Source organism: Leptonotus elevatus, chromosome 1 (genome assembly GCF_054856555.1).
Source record: "Leptonotus elevatus isolate MCC_2025b chromosome 1, RoL_Lele_1.0, whole genome shotgun sequence".
Taxonomy (NCBI): Eukaryota; Metazoa; Chordata; class Actinopteri; order Syngnathiformes; family Syngnathidae; genus Leptonotus; species Leptonotus elevatus.
Window position 1 is genome coordinate 50,993,835 of NC_141239.1, and position 18,671 is coordinate 51,012,505.

The 18,671-nt window shown below is 40.7% G+C and overlaps 1 protein-coding gene across 4 annotated transcripts in view; it reads left to right on the forward strand.

The window, feature by feature from the left end:
* Positions 1 to 10,659, forward strand: part of wizb (WIZ zinc finger b) — a 36,946-nt gene extending 26,287 nt beyond the window's left edge. For all 4 annotated transcript variants that reach the window (XM_086068101.1, XM_086068111.1, XM_086068129.1 and 1 more), the window contains 3 exons: positions 2,718 to 3,024; positions 4,730 to 4,895; positions 7,114 to 10,659. In XM_086068101.1, the coding sequence (XP_085924227.1) occupies positions 2,718 to 3,024; positions 4,730 to 4,895; positions 7,114 to 7,453 (813 nt within the window). In that variant the 3' untranslated portion in view covers positions 7,454 to 10,659. The remainder of the gene's footprint in view (positions 1 to 2,717; positions 3,025 to 4,729; positions 4,896 to 7,113) is intronic.
* The last annotated feature ends 8,012 nt before the right edge of the window (positions 10,660 to 18,671 follow it).

Genomic DNA, 18,671 nt, shown 5'->3' on the forward strand with positions numbered 1-18,671 from the left:
GAACCCACACAACCTGCACCCAAGTCATTAGAATGTATTACTCACTACATCATATGTTCCCATTATTAAAGTGTCAGTGTGTAGGATTTAGTGCCATCTAGTGGTAAACTAATAATTCATTATGTTTTAATTTCAATAATATGCAAAAAAAGTATGTTCTATCACATCAACATACATTGTTTTAACAGAGGCGTGGAATTGCGTCAATTCCCGTCAATGACGATGCCTACCTTTTGCAGAGTGCTTCAGCATTTTTGGGTGAATGCTTTATGACGCAAAGTGCTCGGTATGTGTATTTTTTTCAAGACTTTACGTCATTGTGCTCGTGCCGAAAGGTGGGCGTCGCCATCGACAGGAAGTGACGATTAACAGAAGTGCCCACTGCCCAGTTTTTTAATATAATCGTAAGTCTAGTCATCGCTAATTATATAAATACATACCTTCGGGAGGCTGCCATGTTTAGCCACCATCTTTCTGCTACGGATTCCCGAAGGAGAAGAACTTTGTGAACATAGTTAGCCCTGGTGGTGCTTGCATCTGGCGGACCCAAAGGGTTGACCACCGCTTACCTTCCACAGCTGGGACCTGCCGGTGGTCGTTGCTTAGTTATTTGGGCTCCCGCCGCTTGTCTCCCTATGCTTTGCTCTCACTAGCTTTTGCTAGCTTCTCCCGCTAGTCACTCTTGTGCGAAGTCTTGCTAGCAGCTCTTGCTAGCCGGGCAGCTTGCTCGCTCCAAATAATATCCAACCATATTATAATTGGTAGAAATTGGTAACTAAATTGTTGCATTCTACAAACCCAATTCCAAAAGAGTTGGGACACTATACGAATTGTAAATAAACTGAATGCAATTATGTGGAAGTGCAACATTTCAATATTTTGTTCAGAATAGAACATAGATGACAGGTTATTTAAAATGGAGTGTGGCAAAGTGCAAACCTGTTTTGTGGTCACACGAATCACGATTGGAAGTTCTTTGTAGAAAACTGGGGCGCTATATCATACTGACTAAAGAGGACGAGGACAGCCTAAGTTGTTATCAGCACTCAGTTTATAAGCCTGCATCTGTGATGGTATAGGGTTGCATGAGTGCGTGTGGCATGGGCAGCTTCCACATCTGGAAAGGCATCGTCAATGCAGAAAGGTATATCAGATTCGAGAACATCATATGCTCCCATCCAGGCGTCATCACTTTCAGAGAAGATCTTGCATTTCTCAACACGATAATGTCAGACCACATGCAGCACCAATTACAACATTATAGCTGCGTAGGAAAGGATCCGGATATTGAAATGGCCAGCCTGCAGTCCACTTCTTTCACTTCTAGAGCACATTTGGCAGGCGCATCATAAAGGGGAAGGTGCGACAAAGAAAGTCCAAGACAGTTGAACAGTTCGAGAGACGCGTTAGACAAGAATGGGACAGCATTCCTATTTCGAAACTTGAGAAACTTGTCTCCTCGATCCCCAGACTGTTGTAAGAAGAAGAGGGGATGCCTCACAGTGGTGAAAATGGCCTTGTCCCAACTTTTTTGAGATTTATTGACACCATGGAATTTAAAATCAACATAGTTTCCCCTTAAAATGATACATTTTGTCAGTTTAAACTTTGGACCTGTCATCTATGTTCTATTCTGAATAAAATATTAAAATTGGGCACTTCCACATTTTTATTCACAATTTGTATAGTGTCCCAACTTTTTGGGAATTGGGTTTGTATTAGTTCACCAGTAAAAAACGGAATAAGTTAAACAAACAGCTCAGTTCCAAGTAATTGCAAAAGTACTAAGAAGTTAAATAGAACTGAACTCTATTTGAGCAGAAGTGGTATCAATAATATCACTCTTGGAGAATCAATGGGTTAATGGCATAACTGCCCAATTACCATGCTTGAGCCTGAAATTCTATGTTTCAGAACAGCTGGCTTTTGACACTACTTGCCATTCTTGTGACAATATCAAGCTTTTCTTTACAGAGGGACCAAAAAATATATAGTTTTTCAGCAGGTGGCACTATAGGGTCACGAATTGACACCTCTTCCATTCCCTAAATTTCATCTGCAGACGGTTTCAGGGCCAGTTGAGGTTTTGTCTAATTTGGCCAACAGAACAGTGTCATCCACAATTAAGTCCCAGTTGAAATGCCAAACAGCTTTCAGATAGATTTCTTGACCTATTTAAAGTATGAACCTAATGCACACAGGACCTTTCCTCAAAAACATTACATTCAGGATTGTGCCATGCCCTAAACGAAATCTACATATTTTCTTCCGGAATAAAAGCCTTAAATTTGGTCAGCTTCCTTTCTAGCTAGCATAATCTTTTCCAGACGTGCTGCTGACGTTGATTCCACTCATAGTTGATAAACACTGACCAACCGCTCTTTTTTCTAAATCCAGACTGTTTTTCCGTCAATAGTCACTCTGGTTGACATCAATATGATAACAGAAAAGCGATGCGTTTGATGTGGTTTCATTCAGTTACTCATATACTGAATGTACTCATGTATTTTCAGTTTCAAATGTAGCTAGCAAAACAATCTGCCAAAACCAGATGCAGCAGCACCGAAATGTTGAGCAGGACTAATTTCAGTATGCAACACTAGTATTTTAGTACTGAGTACTTGTACGAAGTTTAGTATTGCCACTGTTTTTGTTGTTTTCGAGAGTAGTTCAATGTATATTGTCCATAAACTGCCTTTCTCCCTTTCATCTTGCAGAAGAGCAGCTCACCTCTCCTCGCGTCTACGGATTCCGATCACCGCTTCCCCTTCTCCTCACAGAAGGCCTCCTCTTCATCATCTTCATCCTCCTCCCAGTGGTCCTCTGCTTTGGCGGTCAACCTGGTGCGCCCGCTGAGCCGTGAGCTCGGCCAAAGCTCCTTCAAGGCTTCAGAGGATGTAGCGGGTCCCAACCTTCGGGCTCCTCACATCAGGCCTACCAGCAGCAGCCCCTCGCAGCTTGTCAGTAACTTTCCACTTCAAGCACAGGTGGCTCGCAGTGAACTCAACGTGCGTCTGCCCAGAGGTACGGGAACTTCTGTTTCATTTCCATTGTGAGATAACCTATCATGTTGTCTTTTTTTTTTTTATACAGATCCCACAATTAGCCTCTGTTACCTTTTACCCACAACCCCATGAAAGTGGGATTTTGCTTCAAGTCTGTGCACTTTTATACAGCAACACAGCAACCTTCACTCAGATAATGAAAAATGTCAGAGCAAGCCTCTGCGTATGTGTACACAGATCTTTGAAATGTAAATTGGATAGAATTTAAGGCCTTAATTATTGTCACAAATTATAATGTTTAAGCCGCCATTCGTCCAATAATCATGTGACAACAAACTGTTTGGAATCTTTCTTAATGGCACAATGAGTCATTTCTTGTTGATATATGCAAAGGACATTGACACATGGTAGATAAGATGCATTCACTGCCATTGACGGCTATAAACGTCAACTATTCTACTACTAGTTTAACTTTTTTTCCCACTTTTGTTAACAAGAGTATGAAAACCTAGAAATTTGTATTTATTGTACATTTAGAACAGATATAACATTTGTGATTAATCGCGAGTTAGCTATTGAAGTTAAGCGATTAATTAATATTACAAATTTTAATCGCCTGATGCGATAAAAAAACAACGAAAAAATTAATAAAAATTAGGGTCATCAGGCGATTAAAATTTATAATCGTAATTGCTCGCATGACTTCAGTAGTTAGCTCACGATTAATCACAAAAGTTATATCTAAAATGTTAAACTAATAGAAATAGTTCAAATGATTTTTTTACGTCTATAGCCGTCATTGGCAATGAATGAGTTAAGTCACCATGAGGTTAGCCCTTGTTAATATATGGCATATTATGTGTCTTGTATTTGTGGGAAAGAGATAGGAATACACCTTCACAATGAATTAAATGTGCACTTGGCAAGGATACCTGCACCAGATCTCATATTATCGCAGACCTTGTTCAACCTGTTGTCCATGTTTGAATGACAGCTCATTGCCAATGGCCATATATGTGTTGGCCCAACATTAGCGCGTATGGTCGATTTTGTTTCGGCAGGTTCTTTGGAATTTTATAGGCTCTTGCGTGGCTGCTGCTTTTAAAGTTGTCCAAGAGACACGTGAAAATTCATTGTAATAAGTTTTTCAATTCAATAAATGGAAACTGGAAAAACATCTTGAAACATAGAAAATACTACTACTGTAATATTTTAGTAGTACTGTACTGACGTTTGTATTTGATATTTTGTTTCCCCATTGTTAAAAAATGCGAGTTTAAGAAAATGTAATTGGTTTATTTGCATGTCAAAAGGCAATGATCTTTTTTATTTGCATAGGATCCACTTTATATTCTGCAAATGACTCCACTAAAAATAGCCATCATTCTTATCTATTCTCATGTGTCCAATTTATATTTCCAAAATTCCTAAACTTAATTTCCAGTGGAAATCCACCCTGCATGCCTACTCAATGCAAAAATATGTGATTTATAAACCCCATTCTTGTTAAGCAGTTCAGTATCGTGCACATTCATTTTTTTCCATTGCCGTAAGTTGTTAAGGGTACCAAAATAATGTACTTCTTTTAACCATCCTTACTTACAGATAATAATTTGCTGCCATCATGTCAACCTATAGAGTCTACTGTACAACCATCAGATCAGAAAGAGAGCTGCGACTGTCACGATGCTAGGATGTTACCAATAAGTGTTCCCTCCTCAAAGGTTTTGAGCGTCGGCCCCTGAAGCACCCATCCTGCGTGGAGGTAAATGAGAGGGACAGCGGCCCCGCAAAGCCCCCACGCACAAGCACCGTCCCTGCTTTAGTGCCAAAGCCACCTGCCTACCCCCTGGTCAAGCTGGTGGGCAAGTTCTACACCCTCAAGTGCCGGTGAGTGACAAGTCTGTCAGAGAATCTTATCACCAAGGCGCCAAATGTTCACAGAAATCAATATTTGGGAATGAGAGTTTGGATATGCCTCTTGCTCTGAATTGGCACCCTTGCTAGTTTTCCACCAATTGAAACCAGCTCTGGTGTGGTTACTTTGATAGGATGGTTTGTTTGATCAAGTGTGAACATTGGTGCGCACAATTGGGTTCTGTTTTCATCGGAGGTACATTTTGATTTTCATGTCTGTTTGGAAATTTGGCTGATCACTCTGAACCATGCTAGGTTTTACAACGTAACGAGGCTGCGTTCTTTGACATAAGTGCTTGTGAAGATTTAATAAGTGAACGTTACATGTTTGCTAGGGGTGTGCCAAAAAATCGATTCTCAATTAGTAGGATTCAGAATTGATTTTAAATGTCCCAAAATCGATTTTATTTAAATTATTTAATACTGTCTTCCCTTTGTTTGTGTGTGCCTTTATTGAGAGCGCTGTTCATGTTGTACCCGATTTGGCCACTTAGGGGCAGTGTGGTTCCAATAAAAGTTGTTTTTTTGCAGCGTGGAGCCGTTCTTTTGAGTGATAAAAGTGCCGCGAGTAGCGCACTAATTAGCATCAGCGAGTCAGACTGGAGTAGATCATTACGATTCCTTGAACATCTATAAATTGAAGCAAAAATCATTTTGAATCAAATCATTTTGAAGCAAAAATCTTTATTAATCGAAAATCGATTCTGAATCGAATCGCACACCCACAAATCGGAATGGAATCAAATCGTGAGACATTCAAAGATTCCCATTCCTAATGTTTGCCTCCTCAGACCACATCTAACTTTTGACGCAAGGTAAACCGCTAGTCTAGTAGACAGATGCATGAACACCACAAATATATGTTGTCGATGTCACTGTAATTCATTCATAAATAATGATGGGTGTGATTATCATTTCCACATAGTTGTGTTTGTATCACACACCTTCAACTTAGAGCACATGACATTAAAAATAGTTAAAATGTTCTCTTAAATTTACAAAAACTAGAATGCTCTCCTTGATGTGCCCGAACACTCCGTTTCCGCAATGTAATTGTCATGACTCATGGGGCACTCAAGTGTAGTGTTACATTGTTTACAAAGTCACAGTTTTCCATGGACTAAAATAAAAAAAATTAAAAAAGCAATTTATCTTGCTGTTTATCTCGTCGTTTTCTGTTGAGCGCAGCCCTGCGAGTGTGAATGGGAGAGACGTGTGCTGCACTTCACTGTTCTGTGTTAGCTCAAAGGTTATCATAATTAACGAAAACAAAAGTAACAAAATAACTAATATTAAAAAAATACATATTAAATAATAATACAAAAACAGAAGTGATTTTAAAAACTAAAAAAAAAAATGCTTATAGCGAATTTGTTTTTGTCTTAGTCAACTAATTTCGGGGTTTATTTTAAAAGTATTACTGCACGGCCGTACAAAAAAAAAGGTGAGAATTGTAAGTTTACTTGCATTTAGTGACCTTTTTTTATCTTGCACTTGACAAATACAACATGTACTAAAAAAAATAATATTCAAGATAATGAAATTAAATTCAAACAAAGATTTTTCAGAAAAACAACTAAAAACCTGCTGTAAAAACTCATTTAAGGGGAAATCAACAACACAATTTCCTTTACAGTAAGATGTTGTATGCAGCAACCATTTGTCTAAACATGGATTAATACTGCGTTTGTGGAATATGAATAACGCAGCAAATTCCACCCGGCGGTGGCCATTTTGCCACTTGCTATCAACTAAGAAGACATCACAGTTGCTCAGGGCTCACTCACGATTCAGCTTGCGAACATCACATGACCAAACTCAGAAAACAGGTGAGTCGTGATTGGTCGTTAGACTCGTTACTGAGATGGATAAATGGGTGGAGTTTACTGCTTAATTCATATTCCACAAATGCAATATTAATCAGAATGCTGCGTTTACACTAGTGGGGGCACGTAGAACACATTATTGTAAAGAAATGTTTTGGGTTGTCCTATAACTAATTGAATGTAAAAGATGAAATAAAAAGTAACTATAACAAAAAATCCGAAAGAGAATGCCGCACTGATACAAGCTCAACATTGCATAAGACTGATGTAATTGATCTGTGATAAAGTCTAATTAATCTGCCAAGTTCTAATTGTTGGTGTTATTATCCCAGGCAATGTATATCTATGTCCTTGTGCTGTGCCAGATTCTGCGAGGTGGAGTTCCACGGTCCGCTGTCGGTGCAAGAGGACTGGATCAGGCACCTCCAGCAACACATCCTCAAGATGAACTACAGCCAGCCTGTCGAATCCAAAGCAGACTGCGTTGAAGTCGTGGCCGACGGGCCAGCCCCAGTCCACCGGGCCTCGGTCGCCAGCACCTCCTCAAGCACCTCCTTCACCCCCACCATGACTCGCTCCATCGCTGCCAACAGCCACTCACCTGATCCTCCGGCACAATTTGCTCCTGGCGTCACAGAGATAGTCAAGATCTCGGAGGAACCGCTCACCCCAGCTCCCATTCCCCTCCCTGCCCAGGTGGTGTAAGATCATCTCGCTCTACCTTGCCCCCCTCCCCCTCTTCTTTTATTACTTCCCTGCCTTTTCACTTTCTTTTAGTCCATCTGTCTGTTTCCTTTGGAGGGGAACGCTCCCTTTCAACATTTGGTGAAGGCCAAAGAGCCCTCTGAGCCCCAAGCACCTTTTGAAGCAGCTTTTTAGACTGTTACAAAGTCTTGTTACCATGGGAACGAAACTCTCCTGGCTCAAGGGCGATTGCAGCTAAGGTTATACGGAGGGATGAACTATCTTTATTGCCTTGTTTTTATTGAATGTCCAGGTGTTGACGTGGACCATTGCTGTACCCCAGCACCCATTTCTTGGGTGACGGAAGGGTTTTATGCCCCTCTTATCACGCTCCGGTCCCCTTATTCGTACAAACTTTGTGCCACCTGGATGGTCAGAACCATTTCTCCCAGAACTCTCTCTGTGAGAGCGTGCCGGCAGCATTGGTCTCACCCAAAGGTTTTGACTGAAACTAGAAGAGATTTCTTTATCTAGCCAGTCTTGCGATGGAGACTTTAAACACACTTTAACACTTAGTGTTAAAACATACATGGCACTTTGACATCGACACTGAGCACTTATTATGAAGAAGAAGAAAAAAATTGATCGGGTGAAATTGTTATTAATGTATCTTCTTTAAAGGAGCAAGAAGTGGAAGCACACCCAAAAAGGGAAATTAACTTTCATTTAATAATGACCCCAAAACAAAACGTAGATTTGCTTGAATGTAGCATAAAGCACTTGTTCATACCTTTGTTTTATATACACACACATTTGATTTAGCAATGAAAAGTTTGCCCCATGTTATACCACTGATATACAACTGCTGCTGTGCAGATTTTTTTCTTTTTTTTTTTAATGACCCCTCTATCGATTTGGGGGCCTTCAAAAACAAAAAGGACATCATGGTTACACGCTTTTAAAGTTAACCTTCCATTCACAGTGTTACCATCTTCTTCCTGCCTTTTTTATTTTTTATTTTTAAATATAACCCAAAATATTTATTTATTATGCGCCTGAATGTGGTAAGCTAGCTAATTATAAAAGTATAATTTTGGATTGTTTGGTAAACTGTGCACTTTGACACTAGTGCAGTGCGTGTGTACGTGTGCACAGAACTGACCAGCCACAACATTAGGTACATTACACTTGCACAATCTACTGAGATCCAAGACAAAGATTCTGCTTTTGCAATTATGATATCGTTCAGTTTTGAATGAACACTATATTTGGATTATTGTGATTGAAGTGTTGTCAAGCTTCATGTAATGACAAGTTGTGTCTTAATATTTTTAATCTCATTTAGCTAACCGAGGGAACCCAAATATTGTGGAAAAACTCTCAGTATGCTGTAGTGCAGTTGTTAACTGTAACTGCAATTGCAATAATAAATATTTTATTAACCTAAATACCATTTTGACTATCAATCAAAACTGGGTTTTCATAATAGTCTTTGATATGGTTGTATTGGCTCTCTTTAGATCATGTTGCTGCAGAGGTGGCAAATCCAGGTCCAGAAAGTAAAAACCCTGCCACAGTTTTGCTTTAGCCCCAGATGCTAACTAGCGAGCTCCCTAGCTATCTACCCGGGTGCTCTGTTATCTGCTAGAGAGCTAGCTAGCTAGCACAAGGGGCTAAAGCCAAACTGTGGCAGGTGCTAACTAGCTAGCGCAAGGGGCTAAAGCCAAACTGGCAGGGTTTTTACTTTCTGGACCTGGATTTGCCACCTTTGTTGCTGGTTATAATGCTGTGGCCAGTTGGTGTACATGTGTACAAATATTCTTTAGTTTTTAAAAGGAAAAAAAGACAAGTGAAATTGCTTGATAGGACATCTTTGTGACTTAAAAAGTGGCCTCCTGATTGTATGTCGTGGCATCAGGACATACATATGCATTGGTGTTTGGGTGTGCCAAAGAGTCTGTTTACTTCCTTGTCTTGCCTCTGTAAAAGGTGTTTACATTGGACCTGATGATTTAGGAAGCATTCGAGTTTCTCACTGAATGATGGACTGAACAGCGGTGCCCCGCAGCCTCGCGCTTCTTCCTTTAAAGGACGCCTCCCAGTGAGACACCATGAGATTCATGTTAGCAGGAGACAATTCCAGTGCAAACATGAAGAGAAACCAAACTTCATTCCAAGCCAGGGCTCTGGAGAACTCTCAGCTCACAGTCCAAACAGAAAATCGTCCAACGTTGGGCTGCAGCCCTTCAAAGTGAAACCTTCAGTGTGTTCATATCAATGCAAAACTGAAGCATAAACATTAGAAAAGTTGGTTCCAGTGACTGTTTGCTTCAAACGTTCCCCTTCCCTGTGTACGGAATATACCGATGATACACACTATATAACTCCATGTACTTAAGAAGCTGTTGACACTAGTAGAGCTGTTAGCAGTTCTACACTGAACAAAAATATAAACACATCACTTTTGTTTTTTGCTCTCATATTCCTGATCTGAACTCAAAGATAGAAGCTTTTTTATATGTATAAAAAGGGCCCATTTATTTGATAGCGAGCACTTCTCCTTTGCCGAGATCATCCATCCACCTCACAGGTGCGGAGCTCTCTGGATTAAAAGTGAACATTTGAGAGAAACAGGCCTTTTTCATACGTTGAAAAAGTCGATCTTTGAGTTGAACTCGTGAAAAAGGGAGCATAAAGTGCTGCGTTTTTTTGTTCAGTATATTAGCCAAGTAGTTGAAAAAAGAAGTGATCTTAAATTCTTTTGTTGTGATTTAATTTTAATTTCTGATTCTATGTATTTTATTTCTATGTGCATTTTCTGTACTTGCAGTCCTGCAAACTGAATATTAGAAAATTTCTAAATTTATATCTGTTAGTCGCGAAAACTTTTGGTGCTGGTCAGAATGTTGCAACGAAACTGTGTGATTGAAGGTGAGGAAATCGTTTTTATTTTATTTTATTTTTATGTGGATGAAAGCAACCACAGAAGCTTTTAAATGGGACTACTTTGCACTCTTGCGTCGCTGTATGAGCCTTAGTGTTCCCCTTTAAAAAAAGAAAAAGAAAAAAAAAGACGTGTGGGCCTGTGAGTGTGAAAGTGTGCGTGCAAACAGACGAAAGATATAAATGACAGCAGAAGACAATAAATATGTTTGAGAGAGGAAATAACTGTACTGTACAGTTTTAGATGAATCAACTCCAGAACAATAAATGTGATTTCTGTTTCAGACGATGAATTTTTGACTTCTCAATAGCACACCATTCTTTGTGTTGTATGCTTTGGTGGTTTCTGTTGGACACTAGGGGGCGCCACAATATTGTCTTTGTTCCATTGGTGATTGCGAGTTCAGAAGCACTTTCACTCAAACTGGTGTGGGGGGAAGAAAGAGGAATTGTTAAATGATCATTTTGTGGAAATTATCTTCAACATTACAGGTAACTGGAGCACATCGTCAAAGTCTACACACCCCTGTCCAAATGCCAGATTATTGTGCAAGAGACTAAGAAGCATTTCTTAAACTTTTGTCACCATAAATGTGACCTATAACCTGTATAACACAATTGGGGGAGGGGCAGGGGATTAAATCTTTATTATGAGAGCTGGGGAAGTAAAAATAAACACGTTAAATGATCTGGTTGCACAAGTCTGCATACTAGGGCCTAACAGATATGGATAAAAAAAAAAATTGGGGTAAATGTCAAATTAGGTAGAATACAATTCTTATAACTGAGTAATTGGCAGATTAATGAAATGAATATGGGGAAAATATAAATAACTAATAGCAGTAAATATATTAATTAAATACAGAACACTGAGCTATTATCGGCGGATTAATAACTGACTGTGTTTAGTATTAACACGTTAAATGCACTTGTCAACATTTACATATACCCTGTTAACCCTAAATAGATTTCAGATATTTTAGTAGGCTTTTCCTGACATTTTAGTCACATTTTACAGCACAAGCCTTAATCCACAGGGAGCTTCCACAGCATTAGTGAGATATTTTTGTTCAAAAGTATCAGGAGAAAGGTACAAACTACATTCCAAGGCATTAAATGTAGATGGTCACCATTAAGTGGAGAAAATATGGTGCATTAGTTACATTAACAAGAACTGGACGTCCTTCCAAAATTGATGAAAATATGAGAAGAAAAAATGGTCAGGGAGGCTGCCAAGAGGCTGACAGCAACAATGAAGGACCTGCAGCAATTTCTGGCAAGTACTGGCTGTTTGGTACATGTAACAACATGTACCTTCGGGCTTCTGCTTTGAAGCAAAACATGTCATGAAAGGCCCATTAGAACATCTGAACTTTACTCAGGGTTCATCACAGACCTTTAAATAGTGGCAGGCCGCAGGTGTGTGTTGATTTTTAGTTTTGACTGTGGTTGGTTATAGGAACGTAGTAGTTCTAAGTCAGCAAAGGCCAGATGATCAGATTTCTCTCAAAAGTTGATCCTGTGGCATGGGGTCTGTGCTAAGAGTGATTTTTTTCCTCCCGGATCTGCTTGGATAAATGGTTGGGATGAGTAATGATGATGTGAATCGGAAACGTTCAATAATTAATATTGCAAATCTTTATATGTGTAGTTAGCCAAACCACAATATGGAATTAAAAAACAGCCAATTATTTTACCATTATTATTTTCCTGCAATAGGGCTGGGGCAATATGGCCATGCACAATTAAAAAAAATAAAAAAATAAAAAAATCTACATTTTAATCACAGAAATACACCCAACATTTATATACAGAAAGTTTGATTCATTCAAAAATAAATCATGTGCAAAATATTCTGAGTTCTAATTTTTTTTTTAATTTATAGGCTACTTCTTTTAAATCAGTTTTAGCATAAATTTAACATTCATAGTTTGAGCATAATTTGCTTAAATGTCACAATTAAGTAAAGTAACTATGGTAAACCATCAGCATTTTTCCGCGTATGCAAAATGACGACTTATATTCATTAACAATTTTTGGCTATAACAGAATACAACAACTGTTAATAATCCAGAAGAAGAGTGTATTACGCGCCTCAATTTCACAATTGAACTCATTTTCAAATCGACGATTTTTAAAATGACAAATGAATCTAATTAATTTGATTCATTGCCCAGCCCTACCCTGCAGTCTTGATGCCCTGCGGCAGGCACAGTGCTGCTTCTCACTAGTGACGGGATTCTCGGCTCTTTTGGGTGATCCGGTTCATTTGGATCGGCTCAGTGAAAAGAGCCGGCTATTTTTGGCACTCTAACGGCTCTTTTAACTTGAGCTTTTCTTTTAAATATTTACGACAAATTTAGCATACATTTTGATGAATAACTTGGTGAACTAAGTATTGCACTCTACTGACTGCAAATAGCAACAATTATCAAGCAAAGAAAAAGATTTTTCTAAACAATAAATAAGCAACAAAATTAAAACTTCAACCAACAACAATCAATTAACACAAATAGCGAGTAGTAATTTAAGTGCAACAGCAGCAGCAGCGAACAAAACAAACATTATAAGATACTCACCAGGTCCAGGATAAAATACCTTGTTTTATTTCAAATTGGCATTCACAAAAACTAAATACTTTAACTTTTCAACTCTTTTCTTCTCTGTTTCTTGTCTCTCTCTGACTGGTGGAGACGCGGAGCACGTGCTGCGCGTAAAGTACACTCACTGCATGCCCTCGCCCCCTCCTCTTTCTCTTCCTGTCTCTCCCTCTCTGAGCAGCGCACCAAAGACAGAGAGAGAGAGAGAGAGAGAGAGAGAGAGAGAGAGAGAGAGAGAGAGAGAGAGAGAGAGAGAGAGAGAGAGAGAGAGAGAGAGAGAGAAAATGACAGAGGGAGGGAGCCGGCTCTCATCGTTCACTTCAAAGAGCCGGCTCTTTGTACCGGCTCGTTCACGAATGACCCATCACTACTTCTCACAGCTCAGTCGCAGGAAGCAATAATGATTGTGAATCACCACCTGCTATTATGCAATGTGACTTACGTAGATGTTGATGGCAAGGCAAGGGAATTACCAAGACAAGGACATTATGGAATGATTTTTGTAGGTGGAGGCCGTCCATTTCGGCTGATTCCTGCAGGTTGTTTTCTAGTTCCCTCTCCATTAGTGGCTCGTATTGAATGTGTTGTCTTCTGACAGCCGTGAAACCACAAGCATAAAAAACAAACAAAACAACAGAAAAGCACGAGTTTTTTAACTTGGAAAAAAAAACCCCACATGAGATAGGCCTACAAGAAAGATGTTTCCCCTTTGTTGTTAGGGATACCGACATTTATTTAGCGTTTTCTGCTAGTCACTTCTGCTGTATACGAACATGTTAGCTTGATAGCATAAAACTAGCTCACAGCTAGCTAGCACTTGCTAAAACCCTCTCTGAACCCTATCAATATACAACCATACAAGCATTTGCTTTATATTTCTTGACTTTTTGTCAATAATTTGTGCAGTCAATTTGACAGCGGGCTGTTAGCTCTATATATATATATATCTATGCACTGTATACATATCACAAATATCAGCATTTTAGACACATTTGCTTTGGATGATACTAAGGTCAGTATATCATACAACGTTATAATCTTCAAATAGCTTTATGGTCCTAACCTAACCAGCTATCTCAGATTTTTAGGCATCTTTTTATGAGGACAATGACATTGTTGACCCCTGCCCGCCAATTATCTCGAGAGTCTAGACCAACAGCAAACAGCTCTCCTGTTTTCTGGGTTTGGTCATGTGACATTAGCAATTTGAGCCATGATTGGTCATTACCTGAGCCCTGAGCACATGTGATGTCATCTTTAGTCGACAGCAAAAGGCTAAATATGTTTTTAAAGGTATTAGTTGTACATGAAAAATAATGACGTTATCACATTAATTGTAAGGCAAAATATTATTTTCGGACTAAATGAGTCACGTATCCCTTTTTATAAACAGGTTAAACTTAATGCTCTAACTCTTCACTGGGTTGCTCATTTAGGCAAGACAAGAATACACGTCACAGGGTGAAATAACAAAAAGCCTTTTGGCTGAAAGGCCAATATTTCTAGCTACTGTATTACTCAACGCATTCCGTGTTTCAACCTGTCATACATTCTGATGTCAAACTACCTGGGGAATTATCTCACACATAAAATCAATGATGCAATACACAAACGTGTTTTTTTTTTCTTCATAGGTTTTATGTTCCGTTCTGATGTTTTGTTATGTTTTCGAGTACAAGCCTTTATGTGTGGGGTCAAATTGACCCCAAACTTAATTAACATTGCAATTGTTAAGAACACTCCAAAATTAGGTGATCTGCATATTTCTCAATGGTCGCGTAACAGCTATTCTGAAAGAACATGAAAGGAAACACTTTAGATGAGCTGTCAGCTAACATATCTTAAGTGTTTGTTTTTTAAAGTTTGTTGATCCATATCCGTCTGTTGTTTGTTTCTGAGACGGAAAAATCTATTGATGACTGTGATGTTGGTGAACCAAACCTTTTAGTTGAAAAGCTCATTAGAATTGAGGGAATGCAGTCGGTTGATACATAAGAGGGTCTTAAGTGACGCACAACAAAATGTGATGCACTGTTATTACAAAGAATATTGATCGTCTGTGCTTGGAGGGCATCGTTTAAAGCGATTTACTCATTTGCCCAGTGAGGAGACAAACCTGCATGACCTTACCTCATACTTAATGACATCAGCCGCCTTTATCCAAAGGCTCGCAATGCCACCGGCAGATCAATTCTTATTGCGTGCGTCTTCAGAAAAGCAATTATGTTCTCATCAATGATTGAAGCTCTCTGAGAGGAGTGTGTGCAGATGCATGTTTGACTACCCAAGCATTGACAGAAACATTTATGAATCCCCCCAGTGCTTTTATTGATTTATTGCATGCATATAAATGATTTATTCCTGTCAGAATACCGTTGAGGAAGGATTGCTGCCGTTTGACTTTGAAGATTCCAAGAAAAGAAAATACAAAACGCTTGTTTAATAAATATATTGTTCGGAAAGCAAAATAGTTGTTTTGTGATTTGAGGAACAATTTGAAGTGATCTGATTTCTTTTTTGGAAGTGAAATCTCCGGCTTGTAACCCAGTTTCAGTCCGTCACAGTTGGAGGCTTAGTTTGGACTTGAAAAAGAGGAGAAAAGTGGAACCATGCTGCTCCAGCTGCAGCTGCAGATGTTTTACTGTCTACCCGCCAATATGCAAACACCTTTGAGAGCACAAATAGCAAAGAGTTGTGCTTCCAGTGTAAGAAGACCAAACCTTCTTTGGAGAAGGAACGACAGAGTGCAATCCTGAAAGAATGCTGATTTGTACTCTTAAGTAAACGTCTGTGAAACCACTAAATGTGAACTCTCACAGAGAGAAATAAGAGGCTCGTTGAAGTCTGCTGGCATTGGCAGAGTCTGAGTAAACACTTATAAAAGCTAATGTATAAACTACTCAAGTCCTGGGCATATAATGCCTCTGCAAGGTCACACCACTCACCGGCCATAAAATGACACTATCTAATGCAGGGTGTCCCCCCACCCCGACTTTTTTTTGACCTTTTATTGCCGTGGGCGTTTTGTGTAAGTGTGTGTTTTTAACCACCTATGGCAATAGCCAGATTGATATTGTATAGTGTTGTGTCGTTCACGTACGTTTCGTTAAAAAATAACAAATCTTTTCAGTGAACGTGAGTGAACGGATCACTTCCTGAAGTGATTTGTTCTTTTCTCAGTTCATTTGATCTCAGCCACGCTCATGTCGTTAATCTTCGCGAACGACCAATCAGCAGCCAGCGTCAGACACGGGCGACAGTACTCACATGCTATTGCCGGTAGTAAACGCGGATCAGCGAGTGAACGAGTCAGTGAGTGAACGTGTTGCCATTTCCGGTTCAGGAGTGATTCAGTGAGTGAACCTACTTTTTATTTTTGATAGAAACACACTCATGACAACAAATATAGCAATATAACATTAACTGCGTGTTGTATTTATTTTTTAATTTTTTATTTTTTACGTCCGTTCCGGCGGGGGGGAAGTTGAACGATTCGATGAACGAATCTTTTGAACGGTTCTTTTTAATTAACTGATTCTAAAGATTCAGTTCACTTAAAAGAACTATCGTGCCCATCACTAGTTTCTCCACAATATCAATCTGGGACTTCTCCACGGTAGTTTGCTCGTAAAAGGCGGTACATTCTGTACAATATTTCGATCTGATTGGGCGATGCGGCATTGGGCACTTTTGTTGTGACCAATCACGACCACGGATGAAAATGTCGTCATCGTTCTCGTTGAAGGGGGGGAAAGCGCGAACATCTTTACCAGTTGAAAATACAGCACCTCTCGCTGTTCAATATTCAACAAGGAAACGGTGAGTAGTTCTAGAAGAACAGAATTTTTATTTTTTTATTATTTTTTCATTATTTTTTTTATTTTTTTTTATAATTTTTTAATATTTTTTTAATAATTTTTTTATTATTATTTTATTATTTTTTTATTATTATTTTATTTTATTTTAAAAGAGCTCAGTATTGTTCATTCGGTAATGTCATCATCATTGCTCTTCTTTTCTTTTTTTTGTATGTGGGTTAGTATGTGTACGTGTATGTGCGTGTGTGCGTGCGTGCGTGTGCGCGTGCGAGTGTGTGTGTATTTGTTCACCAAAAACCTATTAAAGAAAATCCCATACCGTTCACCTAAACCGAACACCGCCGTCAGGAGACCCGAGGAAGGACCAAAGAAAACAAAGGAAAGTGAAATCCAGCACCGACCAGACACCACCCACCGGGCCACCAACCAGAGTTCTTCACCGACCCCAGAAACATCTAAATTCCAACAAATCCAAAAAATCAGGGAGACCTCAAGAGACCAAAGGAGAGACTGAGGAAAGGAAGGAAGGACAAACGAAGCAGAGTGAGATCCACAGACACCAGCCTCCACCAATTCAATGACCTGAGGAGGAAGCAGATTGTGTCTAAGTTTCGATAGATGCTGGTGTGGTGGATCTGGCATGCATGAAAATCTCTACCAAAGAGGGGAGTCGTCGACCCCTGCCAGGACAGAGCAAGCGCAACACCTCAGGGCCCCCCTGGCCGCGGCAGAGCCAAAGAACGACCCCCGGGCCCCGCCAGGGCCACCGGCCGGAGAGCAAACCCAGGAGCAGGAGCGCCCCCCACCCCAACACGGCCCCGTGCCCCCAACCCAACGCAGCAGGACGGGGCACTACAGGCCCGCCAGGCACCCCACCGGTCCACAGCACCCGCTCCCCCCACGACCCCCCCGCCCCCATCCATCCCCGCCATCCACCCCAACCCAGCCCCAGCCGCCCAACAAAGCCGACCCCACCCCGACCAACCGGCAGCCCCCCAGCCCCCAACCACCAGCTCCCGGGGGCCCCCCGCACCCAGGCGTCGACGCCAAAGAGGGGCCGGACAGCGGAGCAGAGAGGGCACCCACGCCCACCCCACCCCCCGCTGCGTGGAGGGACGGAACACCGGGGGCAGAAGGGGATATGAGGGCACCGGAGGACGGCCGGCACCCCCGAACCCCATGCCCAGCGGGGAAAGGCCCCGGTCGTCACTCCAGCGTTCTTAGTGAAAGCTAACCCCTGTTACTGAGTCCGCCAGCTCGCCGACTGGCGAACTGTACCCCTAAACCTTGAATGTGACCCCACCCAGTGTATATACAAGTGTGTGTGTGTGGTGCATTAAAATTGGGAGCAGGTGAACCGGAGCAGAGGGAAATGATATCCCCACGCTCCGATCCACTCGCCTCCCAGGCATGTCAGTGAGTGTATGTGGTGCAGGAAGAACAGAATTAATTGTCGCGTCTATTCGTCCATGTTAGGTTTGTTTGTTTGCCCCGGCGTCGGCGCTGGCTTCCTGGTTTCGTCATAGCTGCATGTTACACACGCCGCTCTGTGATTGGTCCAAACCACAAGCGGCTCTGAACGGTGGCAATCAATGAGCTCGGTACAAGATGTATTCTCGGGAGTTTGTAAACTCACAAATACCGCCAGAATTTATTTTGCACAGCAAGGTTACCTATGGCTAGCATAGCCCAGGTTCTTGACAGCTTTTGGCGAAATGTAATTCTGAAGTGACAAAATGGATGGAAACGATATCCTGTCACTCATGCTTGCCGTTTGGTGACAAGACCAGCCAATTTCTACCCCCCAAAAAATAGGAGACAGATATATTTGGGGGAGGGGGGGTGGGGGGGGGTAAAACGGGGGCTCTCCAATACAAC